Raw genomic sequence first — 15,496 nt, forward strand, 5'->3', positions numbered from 1 at the left:
GGGTGTCCTTTTCACAAACTAATATTCTGGTAATGCTCCTTTGTTCAATTGGTTTTGAACTCGAGTATTAGAGAGCAGAAAGCTCAGATAATCCAAGCCAAGAGTAATATTGTTACTGCTTGGAGGGACCCCACACCAAGTTTTTCTCATTGGCCTCACACAAACTTTAAAAAAAAGAAAGAAAAAAAAAAAGTAGAAGGTAAACCTAATGTTGGTTTCTCTAATGTTTCTTTTTATTAAATAACCAATGCTGACCACACAAAGATTGTTTGATGTACGTAGAATTTCAGTATTTTAATGACACTAAACGTCCAAAAAATGCATAAAATTAAGAAGGTTGTTAGTTATTATTCTTGCATTTCTACCCAAACATTAAATGATAAAGATGGATGAGGCTTGTTGGTCAATAAAACTTCCAACAAATGAAACCCCCCTCCGCCCCACTATTTTGGATGAATTGTGACACACTAAGCAGCATGATTTACAACAATTTGCCTGATGTCATTAATGACTAGAGGACGAGCTGCCAAAGCCCACAGTGTGGTGACTGGGGGGCACCTCTGTGGTTTTTCATTCTCTGTAACATTTCCATGGGAAGTTTCCAATGGCAGCCACAGCTTCCACCATTCTAATCTAAATACTGCCCCCTGCAGGACAGAGACGACATGGGTCTATGTGGTAAGAACAATAAATCCGCTTCTACACCGATGTGCATAAAAGGAGACAGTGTTTTTTGGTCATGCTTCCTACTCTGAATTAATGTAACATGCAGGAAGCTTTCAGTCCATTTTCTATCGCAGTTCTGTCCCTTTCATGTTTGGCATAATTCACCCTGCTGGGGTGCAACCCTCAGAGGTCAGCTGCCAATTGCAACTAAGGCCTCTTTCAGTGAAGGTGCCACAGGTCATTTATGTCCAAGAGAGAATTATGACTATTTTTTCCTCATCTGTCATCATGCTAAAGCTGGGGGTACATAGTCGTGAATGTGTTTCCACCCACACAACCGGGTGGTCTGACAGGCTGAACGTGACCCCAATAAAGACCTTTGTGTGGAGCAACTGTGAGCAGTGGCTGCTCTAGCATGAACCTCGCTTTTGTTGAAGTGTCAGGGGGCATCGATTCGCACCACATTATGCAAAACACAAAGGGTTAAATAGAGGGCCTGTTTGTTCCTGAACCAGATCCCTGCTAAATTTTATCACTTAAAATGAATTTTTTTATTTATCTTTCAGTGAAGACGATGTCTTTTCCACATGTTTAGAATCAGTGTGCGATTTTTCAAAAAAGAGGGAGGAATGTTTTTTTAATCATGAAAAAAAGCAATTATTAAGGAATAATCCCTATGAGCCTAAAAAATTTTTTTTGCTAGCACTGAAGACTATAGACTACCTGTAAGAAAAGTCAGTCACAACCTTCCTGTTATTAATTAATTAATTAAATTATTGACGTAGTTTAATAATTAACGGGATGTATTGGATCTCCTGAGTAATTGATGCTCAGGGATAAGTAGGAACCAATGTTGGCCGGATTAGATTTCTGCCCGGAAGTATTAATTGAGCGCTAACCTCGGAACGTTTTGTGTTTGTGTGGTCGAGTTAACTGAGAAACTTCATGAAAATTAATAAAACAAAGTGACGTGTCAAACTTTGGCCACCAGGAACCGCATCAGTGCGTCATTCACGTAAGTATTACAAGTGTCTTCTTGAGGAAAAATACAAATATATTTCAATAATGACTCAAATTTACCATTTTCATAGAGAACTTTTACATCAGTATAATGGGTGTCCTCAAAAGGGCCAGATGTAACTAATAAATGTAACAAATGTAAGTTAATGCAATTTAAAATAAATATAACTACTCCTTAATGTTAAATAACTCTAAATTTATTATTTATTCAAGTTACAAACATTAAAGTTGCACAGAAAATATATGTTTGCTTGTTGCGCTGTTATAACATACATCCTTTTAATTTGTCTGGTTGTGAAACCCACAGAGCTCCATCAGCCAATGGTCAAACTATTCAATTAAATAAAGAAAAATAAAATCAAACACAAGTTAGAATATTTACTTATTCAAAGCGTTTTTGTCAATGTGAAAATGGGCTTAATTACTGCATTGTGGGAAATGTAGTTTTTGGTCAAAGTACACTTTTGACCTATTTATTTTTAGACACTCTGACCCCCCAAGCCTTGAGTTTTAAACATGTGTGATCAAGATACTATTACTACTGTACTATTACTACTACTACTACTGCTACTAGTACTATTACTAATACCGTATTGGCCTGAATATAAGACGGTGTTTTTTGCACTGAAATAAGACTGAAAAGTCGGGGTCGTCTTACATTCGGGGTCTAGACATTAAACCCATTCACAACGCTACATGGCGCCAGATATCTTTAAAGCGAATGCTGAATTGAACTCCCCAGGCAAAGCGAACCCCTGTCATGAAGAAAAATGAAAATAGCGGTAGCACGAAGAAGAAGAAAAAACAGCCGTAAGAAAGAAAAAAGAAGAAAATAAGAGAGGAGATAACAGAAAATGGAGAAACGTGGCGACAATCTGAAGAAAAGCAGGTCAAAGATCTGCCAGGTTAACCGGAAGCTGAGGGGAAGTTATGATGCAAACTTCAAGATGATGGTGATAAATGAGGCAGAGTCTTCAAACAATTGCAAAGACAGTTTTTGCATGATTTGAATTGAGCAAAATAGCATTCTTTTTCTCTCGAATATATTGTTATAATCATTTTTTTCAGATGTACTGTAATTATTTTCTGTATAAAAATTAAATTTCGTGTTCAAAAAGTCTTTTTTCAAACTTGAGTCTTGAACAAGAGGGGGTTGTCTTATAATCAGTTTCGTCTTATATTCGGGCCAATACGGTAATAATAACAATACTGATGATGATGATAATAATAATAATAATAATAATAATAATAATAATAATAATAATAATAATAATAATAATAACAATAATAATAGAATTTTTACATTTATAGGTCTTTCTTGTGTCTCATTGGTCATTCTCATCAGCCTCATAACTCCTCGTGATGTTAACAGTGGTGTTCCTTGAGGCTCTGTTTTCGGTCCATCGTTGATTTCAGTCAGGCCGAAGATGAAGATGAAGAATAATTTAATAATCCCAAAGGGAAATTATTTGCGGTCATCCAGTAGCGTATCCTTTAACTGCAGTGTTGATGAACCTGGACGCCTCGTCTTTTACACTGCCTGAATAATACCAATTATTGAATGGTCCAAAATCTCCCTCAACAAAACACTTTGGTTTTTATTTTCTTCACTGATCAACCATCACCAAACATATTATGATGTTATTAATGTATTAATCTCCTCTAATCTGGGCTACTAATTCTAATTCTAATTCTAATCCTAACCATAACCCCATCTCTCTCCTGTAACTGTTAAAACATTTACTGGTTTTAACAGACCCATTTCACTTTTTTTTCTGAACTGGTTTAAAGTTCATTGTGTTTATTGCCGTTTTGGAATAGTCTATCCAAGGACAGGTGGCTTGCGGAATCAGAAACCTCTTTTAAATTTTTACTTAAACTTATTTTTACAGACTTGCTTTCCTTTAACGTCATCCTTTCTGGGATTCTTTACTTTATTTTGTGCACTTTTCCTTATTCTATCTGGTTATTACTATTATTACATTGGCATTTTCATTCTCTGTTTTTATTAATTTTATTTTGACTCCCTCCTTTTTCCATCTTCCTGTTTGTGTCTTCAGTCTTTTGTCTACAGTTATTGAATTTTTCATCTCAGTCTTGGATTTGTTCAGCGTTATGGATTTGATATTCTGCTATTCCATTAATCTCTGCTTCCCGGTATTTGCTTTGTCTGTCCCCAAGAATTTTGAATATTTTCCTTTCCTGTGATCATGTCATCTGTGAGTGTCCGGTTCTTTCCACTTGTTGGTCATTGTCTCGTCATCGTGCCCCCACCTTTTCTTGTATTTTTCCCCATTTGTTGGTCCACCTGGATTTTTCTCTTGTGAGTTATTTTCCCTGTGGTTTTTGTTTGTTCGTGTATGTTTCTGGATTTTGCTTTAATCATTTCCCGTTTGAATACCCATTTTGAACTTTGTTTTTCTTGTGTTTTTTCTTTTTGTCATTTAATTATTCTTATTTAAACTGTTTGCTTTCCTTCATTTTGTCTGCATGTGAGACCTGTATGAAATTGATGATAAATGTTCCATTTAATAAATGAAAGCATTATGGGACAGGTTTTAGATGTTAGTTTAGTCAGGGCTGTGTTGTCAGATTTAATCCCTTACTTCTTCCTCTCAGCTCATGTTTAGCTGCACTGGTTTGGGAGCATCATAGCAGCTATCATCACAGACAATAAATCTTTTATAGAATTCAAAACCAGGCTTTGGTTTTGCTGCACAGTCACTCCTGCATTTGTGCTGTGCAGCCACTTGAGTGCAGATTTAACTGTATGTTGAAGAGGTCTTTGTCCTGTGAGGAAACCCATACAGGGACGTTGTAGCAGAAACTCTGATGAATAGTACATTATCACCAACATAACAAGGAGATGTTTCCTGATCAGTCATAAGTCACCGAACCATGAACTGTGTGTTTGACACAGTTTTGAAGGCTGAAAACTCAATTATTTATGCTGCTTTGCTGTTCAGTATGGAACTTAGTCAACTCCACTTTAACACTGGTATCTTACTGGGGTGCAATCAAAGGAACGGCAATGGTTTACTGATAAACTCTAATAGCACATTCAGTGCTAATTCAATTAGAAACACATGTGATTTACATGATAAAGTCAGCCTGAACAACATTTATGGTATTTATGGGCCATTAAATGAACCATAATATTGCACGTGAAGCTTTAAACTTGTCTCCAGATTGCTTTGCTTGCGATGTCCAAGTTTGGTAAAAATAAAACTCTGGATCTACCAGATTTGAATGTTTAAAACCAGTCACATGAACTTATGAGGAAGAGGCTGTGAGCATTTCTTTTGGATAAATATTAATTTCAAGGTGATTATCAGTCTTTGCTCTACTGAGAGCCATTCTAGTGTGTATTTTTGTCGTTGCCACAGTGGGACAAACATTATGCATTGTGTTCTCATGGTGACGTCTCAGCTGCAGGACCAGGTGCTTGGTCAGAGAACCAGGTGGTGACGGAGAAATGCTGATCGAGCAGAAAACTTTTACCTGAGGACAAGACTTGTTGAGTGCTGAGAAAAGACTATCCTGTCAGTCAACAGTCTGGGGTAACATGTTAAGGTCTGTAAAATAATCGGTTGGTGTTTTTTTTTTTTCCTTTAAAATACAATCATTTAAAAAGCACCACTAGAGGGTGCCACAAAACAAGTCATTAGAAATCTCACCATATGATCTGTTGGCTTTCGTGTCATCTGGTTGTGACTCTCAGCTTGTGGTTGTCCTCTAATAACTAGAATTGTTTCTAAAACACAAGTGAAAAATAATAAATATAGGTGTTTTTGCCTTTTTCTTGTGTTTTGCTTTGGCGCTATGTGGAAGCATTGTGAACCAGAAGCTTTCATTCTGCAGGTCATCCTCTCTCGGATGCTGACTCATGATAATGCCTTGTTCACTACTACAACAAAAATCTCCATCTATGCAACTGAGAATGATGTAAAATTCATGTGTTGCTGCTGGGGACAGAAGAAGCTTCCTGATCACACAACCCACGGCCTGGGAATGACAGCTGCTGTCACGACGTGAGGAAGCAGAATAATGAAGGAGGGGAAGGAGAGACAAACCCACCAGGGGGAGTTTAACAATTAAAAGAGTAATAATATTCATTATTGGATGTGAGCCTGTGAGACAACAATGAAATCTATTTCTGCTGTTTTTGCTGAAAATGGTTCGGTCCTTGGCTGCTGTGTGTTTAGGCTCCAGCTGTAACTGATAGCGGTTCAGATACAGTGAAAGTAGGGCTGGTAGTGGATGAAATAGGGCATGAATAGAAATAGCTCAGTAGCATGGGCTCCACTAGTCTCTGGAGGGAGCGCTGTGTCAGTCGTCTCATGTGTGCTGTGAGCCGATGGCTGTCTATTCTCCGTCCAGGTGTGTGCATGTGTTTGCTGGTGTCTGGGAGATTTGGTCCAGGACTCAGAAGCTCCTGGAATCCATGAGAAACCACAAGGCCCCTGCCAAATGCATTAAGATTAAAGGCATCGACAAGGAATGTGTTGTTGCCAACTCAGATGGGGCCTGCATAATCTGGGACCCAGTGGAAGCCAGAACCCGCCTACTCAACCCCTTCTGCTTCTTTTTCTGCTAAAACTAATTCACATGACAGGAATGTCTAAATCAGTTTAATTCTGATGAACGTGATCAAGTTGTCAAAATGTGCAGAACATTGGTAGAAGCATCATTTTCACAGTCAGTGTGGTAAAAATACTCAAAGCAGTAGTGACTCCTCCTGGGGCAAGTTATTTGCTTCCCTCTTTCCATTTTCTGTAGGAAAAGACCGATCAGCACTGTCCGCTGCACGAAAAGCAGGGTATTATCAACAACAGAAAGAGAAAGCTGCAAATTCAGATCCTGAGAAACATTTCAACTTTCAATGTGCTGAAACACAGATGGGATTAAAAGATGTAGATACCAGAAACTAGCAGCACGTATGCACTTTAGGTTCTTGCATCTGGTGTTATTTCTTTGTCACCAGCCAGCCATAGGAGAGTGAAGATCCTAGTGCATTGTTCTTTTAGCTGAGGGAGTGTTGTGTTCCCATAGCAGACGGCATACAACACGGAGGCGACCAGATGGTCTCTGTTGCCTGCTTCATCTTTGAGGTTGACATTTCCTTTTTTGTAGAGAGGAGTGTCACAGGAATATTACCTCTCCGTTTATGGGCATAATAAGATCATTTACACTTTTGGCAGCAATGTGCATGCATCTATGTGCTGCAGCACAACAACAGAAGAAGTGCATCCCCCGTCTCTGATTTTGTTTGTATTGTCATAACTTGGTGCCACATAAATATTCAAAGGGTTACTTGTGACTTGTTTGAGATGCTTCCTCATCAAATACAGGATAATGCCTAATATAGAGGGGAAAAGAATTATTCATCCTGGTGCACCTATACCTTTTTATAGTAAGGGAACATGGTGGGTTATCATACGTCAGAAATTTTAAAAGGTGCCAGACTTAAGAGAGGAAATAGAAAAAGGCCTAAAAATAACATCAAATAGCGACTGAGACAGGAGGCCAAAATAAGAGGGAGACAACTGCCAAAACTAGAGGTAATTATCAAACATCCACACTTCTACTGTACTGTTTACGATGGATGGCAGCAGCTCAGAGACGCCCTTGGGTTAATAATGCAGGAGTTAAAATAAACTTATATGTTCCGTCTAGTCCCCCGGAGCAGAACGATGAAAATACTCCACTCTTTTTTGGCAGTTTCATCACATCTCCCTTCTGCTGTCAATGGCTGTGAAAACAGGCAGATTAAATAGCTCCATTTTCTCATTGCTGTGAATCAAAAATGTGGATTTAAGCTGGAGTGGAAAATCGTATCACAGAGATGACCTGCAGTACATGCCAGAGGGTGTGGGGGGGACTTGTTTTCTCCTACTGGAGTGAAACTTCATTGTGTCAGACGGAGATCTTCGTCCGCTGCTTGAGGATTCTCCATGGCGGTCTATTTAAGGTGTCGGAGTTCAGCACACTGGTGCGAAGTTAAACTACTGCCATTCTGGATTCGATTTTATTCAACATAAAGTAAAAAAGAAAAGAAAAGTATGGTTAAAGCATGCAAGCCCTGAAACATTCCCAAAGTGAAATCTTTGTTCATGAGGAATGGACAAAGATGCCACCCGAAGCCGGTGTCTGGATGTTCATTACGTTTGCTGCAGGTCAGAGCAGCTAAAGGGTTCAATCCAGTGATAAACGATGCTTGTTCAGAGGTCAAGTCATTTGGAGTGAAAATAGCATTTTGTGATGTACTTGGGAATAACACTTCTAATATGTATTAAAGTATTCAAACCATTCTTTTTGGATTTAGTTATTGATTGATAGGACATTTTGTCAATAAATGTCCAAATAATGTAAATCTTGATTGAACATTTTTAACTGTAAAATAGGTAAAGCTTGAAACCTCTTTCTTGGATGTTAGATACGTAGCTAAGCAGTGTTGCTTCACAGGAACAGTAGGCACAATGGAACATAGTGTGTAAGAGAGCTCACTGTTAGAATCCTACACTTGAAGGCAGGTGATGTGATGAGGCCATTGTCTTGTCTTTATTCAAAGTAAGCTTCTTCTTCTGCTACATGTCCTCACGGATGTTTCTACATCTCTGATTAAAGTATCCTTGAGTTTTTCCTGTTCTGGATCTGAGCCTGCTGTATCACAGCCTCCCAACAACAACAGGTTCTCTTGACTGTCACCAGTCGAACTCTTAGGGCAGAGAAGGAAGTTTCCCCTCTGAGCTAACACTTGGCCTCACATTCACTCTTCAAGTTGCATTAGCAACAGAGAGGGGAGTCAGTCCTAATGCTTTTGCTCACTGCTCCAATAAATCTGCACTTTTCTTGTGATAGTGAGACAGTCTGTGTGATTAAACATATCTATGTTGTGAGCAAAAGAGATAAGCGGTGCCGCTCTCCTGTACTTCATGGCTGAGAAATGAGAGCAATAATCCAGGACACTGTAACCTGCGATAAACGCCTGTCGGGGCTTAGCTAATGAATTTCTTCTGTAGGCCGCCGGGCTTACACATACACATGCACACACACAAATTCTCAAAAGATTAGGTCGCTTTCTGCTTTTTGTAAAAATCTGAATTAGTAGAAATCAGTGAAATAGACCAGTGATACCTTAAAGAACGGCTGTGGCTGAGTAGCTGTTCACTAATAAGAAGGTCAACGTCTACATGTGGATGCTATCGCTCCTGATGATCAGGTGGCACCAGGAATGTGAGAATGCCGAGGGCATCATGAAAGTCTGTTAGGTGTTATTAAAATGCGGACGTTGCTACATAAATTACAACAATAGAAGTTAATTTGTATCTCAGGGGTACTTCTGCAATAGCTCATCTAATTAAAAAAAAAATCATATTGAAAAATTGTGTGTGTGTGTGTGTGTGTGTGTGAGTGAGTGTGTGTGAATGACTTAAAAATGGGTTATTACAGCATATAAAGTACATTGAACCCTAACCTAATCCCAACCCTAAAGGATGATTGTGTTTGGAGGACATCTGAGGTGGAACAGAAACAAGATGAATACCTTCATAGAGTCCAAACAGTGGTGGTGGTGACGGCTAATGACTCTGTTGAGACAGATGAAATGACCAAGTTGGAGCCTGTCCCAGGTGATAATGGGCAAGATATACACCAACGGACAAGTCAACTCTTGAATGGAAGCAACCTAAAAGTCGCTGGACTGAACTAAACTGAATTTAAAGTTCTAGAGGTCAAAGTCCACTTTTGGGTCGGCGATGGGGAACAGCTGCGAGTTCATGCATGGACTGTTTGGGCAAATTTAGGAAATAAACTTGGGACTCTGCTTCTTTAAAGGTTAGTTGTCTTTTAGAAGCATCTGAATTGTCTCTTATGAGTCTGAGTTTAACTATTTTGAGATTATATGGTGATTATAGATAACTGACCATTCCTTTTATCAGTAGAACTAAGACACAAAGAGAGTTGAACAAGTAGTTAACTAGACGTTTTCTTGCTGAATGAGCACCCTACTTCAACTTCAGATAAATGTATGTCTTACATGAGTGATAGTTTAAAGTGTACAAGCCAGTCTTACTGAAGAATTCTAAAGCATTTCCCCCCAACCAGCGATGAAAGGTGAAATAAAGGCATGAATCCAAGCTGTGCTCTGCTGTCTTATCTCCCCCATGTGCTGGGAAGTGGGAGGAGGCAGTCGCACAATCGCAAGCATTTTTCAGGCGAAGCTGTGCGCGATGGGAGGAGAGCGCACAGCGCTGCAGCTGGACGGCGGAGCGGCTCTCACTGCGCGGGGCATGACGAAGTGCCGGTCGTGACAGCGGTGATGGAGTCATAATGAACGCCTTCAGTAAGCGCTGGGATGGATGAGGAAGGTTTACCGTCGGCGCGGGGTGGAATAACTGTGTGCACTTGTGTTTTCGCGATGGTGTCACCTCTGCGCGCTTTTCCCTCTGCCGTCCAGACAGGGGACCCTGACAGAGAAGTGACACGCCGGCGTCCGGATTTACAGTCATCAGTCTCGCTGTAAACGAGGCGAGGGAGTCGAGGCGCCGTCATGGAGAAACAGAGCAGAGTCAACGAGGAAATGCAGACATCGAAGGAGGAGAAGCGCAAAGAGAAGAAGCCCAAATCTGGAAAGCTTTTCCGAAAGAAATCCTTCAAGTCTGTGGGGAGTTTCATGAACAGAATCATTAAAACTTTAGGCACTTTCACCCACTTTGGAGACGCCGACGCGCCTGACGCAGAGGACGACGATGGGGGGTTTCGGAATGGCGCACCTTGCACCCTCAGCGCCAGTTCGGGAATCATTAGAGAGGATGTTCAGGTTTTTTGGGACCGCTCTGTGAAAAACGCCTCCAGCACGTCCTCGTCTCTGTGCACCAGCAGACAGAAACTCCTTTACCAGTACGGAGACAAAATCCCAGGGGTGCTGGGGCTGAAGAACCACGGGAACACCTGCTTCATGAACGCAGTGGTCCAGTGTTTGAGCAACACGGACCTGCTCGCGGAGTACCTGGGGCTGGAGCGATACAAGCTGGACCTGAGTCAGACCAGAATCAACGGAGTGGTGAGAGGCGAGGAGACGAGGTTCACCAGGGGAGAAGTCACGGAACAGCTGGCGTCACTCGTGAGGGCTCTGTGGACGCTGGAGTACACTCCACAGCTGTCCGTGGACTTTAAGGTACATACCGTCCACAGGTGGATGTGACTCCATCAGCAAGGAGGAGAGGAGGTGTCTGGATGTCAAGTAACTGAATAGATCCTTGGCATCTCATGTGCAGATTACTCCCAGTACTTATTATATGGTATAAGTTTGGCACACAGATCCAAAAGACCAGTACCCCCACCCCCTCAAGAAAGAATAAAAAATAAAGCACATAAAACAAAAAAGAAAAAAAATTGATGAAAAAAAATGGGTTAATGCGCTTTTCTTTTAGTGAGAACAAACATTAAAAATAGAAACTAAACCCCAGTCTTACAGTAACACTCTAGCGTGTTTAAATAGAAGATGTTCTGCATTTTGTTTGAAGTAAACAAAAAAAAGTGTTGATAAAATTGCAGACGGTACTCGTGTCCAGTGATCTTTACGTCATGTCTTTACTGTTCCAGGTGATTAATGAGGATGCTGGTTGCGTCAGCAGGTTCCTCCACACATAATATGATAACAACAGCATAATAGATGAAGATAAAGGCCAAGCTTTTGGGCTTGTTTATGTTGGCACTGCATGACTTTGTGTTGGTGATGTCGTTGTCGATGCAGCCGCACACATTCACAGCACTGAGGGTGAAGTGAGGCACAGGTGTGCTCAGCTTTGCAACACTCGGTTAGATATGTTTCCCTCCTGATGCAAGGTGGGAGATGAGTCACCCTGGCGCTTTGCTGTTGAGAGCCCTCCACCCCGGGGGATCAGGGGTTGTGGCGGAGCCCTAACAGGAGACCCTCAGGCTTTCCTTTTCTGCCCATGCTGGAGATAGGGAGGGGAACGGGGGGCAGATGTACTTTTTCTGCTTGCGATTCTTTGCTCTGGATTTCTTTGAGCCGTAGCTCAAAGCAAGAAGTAGATAATATGGAACAAACAAAAGAATCTCCACAATGGGTTTATTCTTGGAAATGCTAATTACTCTGCAAGAATGGGGTTCAAGTGTCTCTACTAAAGAATCTTGACCCTGCTGTGGAATATATTTCCACACTACATTTTAGCTAGGAGAGCAGTCAGGGTTGCAAAGCCCCACCGAGCAAACTCCAAAGGGCCTAAAGTGTTATTATGTGACTGTCTGCATAATTACATGTCAGTGAGTCTTACAAGCCAAGAATAAACATATGTAATATACTACAAGACACACAACATTGTTTTTCTCGTGTAGCAGTTTATACATGAACGAAACAAACGTAGTTTTTCAAAAGGAAGAGCTAAGAGAATGTTAAGCATGGAGGAGGAATAAGACGCAAGCAGGGTAGAAGGCAAATATGACAATTTATTGACAGGAGAGAGACAATAAACGTATTTATGAGCATTTCACAGTCACAGCTATTAATAAGCTTTTTAATAAGCTGTTTATTGAATATTTATTGAAAATGTGAGTGGCACAGTGACACAATGGGTAGCACTGTTGCCTCACAGCAAGATGGTTATGTGTTTGAATCCTTTCTGTGCAGAATTTGTATATTCCCCCCGTGTCTGCTTGGGTTCTCTTTGGATTCTTCGGCTTCCCCCCACCTCCAAAAGCTTGGGTGAATTGGTCACACCAAATTGTCCGTAGCTGTGGTTGTGTTTTTCTTTGTTTCTTGTTTGGCCCCATGATGCTCTGGCGTCTTATCCAGGGTGTACCCTGCCTTTCACCTGTAGCTGGCTGGGATAGGCTCCAGCAGATCCATGACCCGTAAGGTGGATAATCGAGATGAGACGACTGCGATCAGTTGTTCAGAGATTTCCTTCCTGATACGCTTTTAACAAAGTTAAATAAAAAGTCCAGGATAATAACTTTTATGTGAATCTGCCCTAAATTCTAATCTAAGGTTCATCATCTACATATTTAAGTGATGAGGTCCAATCTGTCGAGGTTTTTTTTAGATATCTTGATAATTAACTATAAATGTTGACAAAAAAAAAAATCTTGTTGGCAGAAGTTTGAAGAGACCAAGAGTTTATCCGAGATCTGAATGTTGTCAGTTTCTTCCACTATGTGAAACACAGCGTTAGTTCTCCCCTTCATTGATTCTGTCTCTGTTTGTTTGCGTTCTACAAAATGTTCTCCCCCTGTGAGTCTGAATCCTTCCGATTCCCCGGCCCCGCCCGTTCCACTCCTCTCATATGTCCAGTATCATCAGGACAACAACTAGAAGGAACGTGGAGACATTTTGCCAAGACTGAAAGGGAATGCAATGCAATCTTGAATGAGATGAGATTTTTCCTGCTAAAACACACACACACACACACACACACACACACACACACACACACACACACACACACACACACACACACACACACACACACGCACACGGAGTATTGTGTCTCTGGACTCTGGTTTGTGACCGTAGGAGGTCCAGAGTTCGTGCTGCTTAGGCCTTCTGAAATTGCCTGTTGAGTAATACCACAGCTGCCTGAAGAGAAGCATTATCAAATAATCAGATAGCTGTGAGGCTTATGTTTGAGAGGCGAAATTAGCTCCCAAATTGAACTCCAGACAGTGCAAACTACTTCTAAACAAGTTCCCAAAATGGTTTGGCCTGAATTTAAATGCTCAATAAATTGATTGCTTTTCCACACTGATCAGTCATTCGCTGCAGGCATCTGAAAGTCAGATGTTCTTTCTGAAGGGTGTTAGAAAGGTTCAGTGGAACTTCCAGATCAAAGGATTTAAAACAACTACCTACAGAACCTTTCTTCACATCACAGGAATCCTGAGAAGTAAAAAAAATGGTGAAAGCTGAATAGGACAATTACCCATTCCACAGGACGCAAGCAGAGCTGCACTTTGACCTTTAGATGAATATCTGTGTTCATGTACGTTTCATCTGTTCATGACTCTGGAAGTCAATAAATCAGCTGTGGCCTCCTGGCTGAGTTGTGGTCTAAGCAAATACCCAGCCACAATCCGAGAAATACTTGTAAATATCTGGTGAATACATGGTGAATACCTGGTGAACACCTGGTGAACACCTAGTTAATATGTGGTTCATATCTGGTGAATACCTGATGAACACCTGGTTAATACCTGATGAACACCTGGTTAATACCTGATTAACACCTGGTTAATATCTGGTGAACACTTGGTGAAAACCAGGCAGCCGTCCGTACAAACCAGAACAGTAGCCGGACAGCCAGCATTTTTAAACATTCACCTAAAGAAACTTGTTTGAGTGCTGCTTTTCGATGCCTTACATTCCCTCCGTGCTCTGAGCCCCCCTCCCTCACTGATGGGCCTCAGACGTTGCAGCTGAAGGGGGGTGAGTTTCATCAACATGGGAACAGATGTGTGTTTTTGATCTGGACAGCGCTTTGTGTTTCCTGCATCCCCCCCCCCCGCCCGGCGGGATGGAGTGTTTGCTCAGAGAGGCCTGGACGGGGACAAAACCTGAAACTCAAACAGTTACTCAAACAACTTATCGGCTCCCATAACGTGAGAGAAAGATGTGGACGAGGGCGAGCAGGTATGCCGTCCTCCCTTCAGTGGACATCAACAGGTCTGTGAAGAAGACAGATATGGGTTGGGCTCACTGGCATGCGTCAATATTTGCCATGTTCGTACTGATCTTTAATGATTATCTACTGCTAGGTGCAGTGAGTCTGGCTGCTCTTGTACACAGGAGTGGTAGCTTCTAACAAGGGAATGCATGCACCCCACAGTGTAATCCCACAATGGCTTGGCAAGCAACTTTCTGCCAAGAAGTTTTTCAAGGTGGAGCAGTTCTATTTGAAATACAGTGTAATACAGTGTAATAATGTCCAGCGGAATCCACTGTCATATAATATACTTTTTTGAAACAAGAGCCTTCAAAAAAGTTATTTATTGCAAAGGAAGTAACCAGTACCCATAAAGGGTTAATAAAGTTAATCAGTAACCTTAAATTTGTAGTTTAAGGTATCCAGCTATTAAAAAGTAAACAATAAAGGATGTGATAATATTTAGTGGACGGTAAACAGTGATGTGTCTGCAAGAAGCTGAATGGTGAGCTTAAAGAAATAGATAAATGGTTGGAATATTTAACAGTGGCTAAATGAAGTGTAGAGGATGGATGAGGGGTGTTTTCCTTTTATCCTTTAGTTGGATAATTACACACATTAGAGACTGGCCACTGGCCGTTATTCCATACAGAGTAATAAAAAACATGGCATTTTCTTCAACCTCAATTATATCACCTTCAAATTGCCACCTTCAAAAGCCTGCTGGTAATTACTGTTATTACTCTGCTGCACAACAGCTTGAGGCTATTGTGTGTCTACGGTTCTCATGGTCCGTAAAGCAACCCTTAAATGTTTCAGGAGCGTTCACTGACCAAATCGATTTGTCGTAAAGTCAGGCTTCATAGCAGGGTCGTGCTACATCAGCAGGATGGGTGGGATGTTTTCTGACAGGAGTTAAACGTTCTCTGGAGAATAGACGTGTTTAAGGGTGTAGATGCTTCATTCTAATCTTCAGAGCAAGCCTGTTGTGTATCAGAGGTACGTCATTCAAGTCCTGAAACACTTGCTGTGTAGCTGTACTGGTGAAAACAGCAGCTCTACAGCTGGTAACTTGTATTTTAAGCATTTAAGGATGTGGTGTGTGACGACAAATCACATTACTTTCTGACTTTGAGGTCTATGAG

General features: G+C 41.1%; 1 protein-coding gene across 2 annotated transcripts in view; it reads left to right on the forward strand.

Annotated features, from left to right (window-relative positions):
* The first annotated feature begins 9,931 nt into the window (after positions 1 to 9,931).
* Positions 9,932 to 15,496, forward strand: part of usp43b (ubiquitin specific peptidase 43b) — a 58,943-nt gene continuing 53,378 nt past the window's right edge. For both annotated transcript variants that reach the window (XM_068337705.1, XM_068337706.1), the window contains exon 1: positions 9,932 to 10,864. In XM_068337705.1, coding sequence (XP_068193806.1) covers positions 10,238 to 10,864 — 627 coding nt within the window. In that variant the 5' untranslated portion in view covers positions 9,932 to 10,237. The remainder of the gene's footprint in view (positions 10,865 to 15,496) is intronic.

Source organism: Antennarius striatus, chromosome 16 (assembly GCF_040054535.1).
Source record: "Antennarius striatus isolate MH-2024 chromosome 16, ASM4005453v1, whole genome shotgun sequence".
NCBI classification, from domain to species: domain Eukaryota; kingdom Metazoa; phylum Chordata; class Actinopteri; order Lophiiformes; family Antennariidae; genus Antennarius; species Antennarius striatus.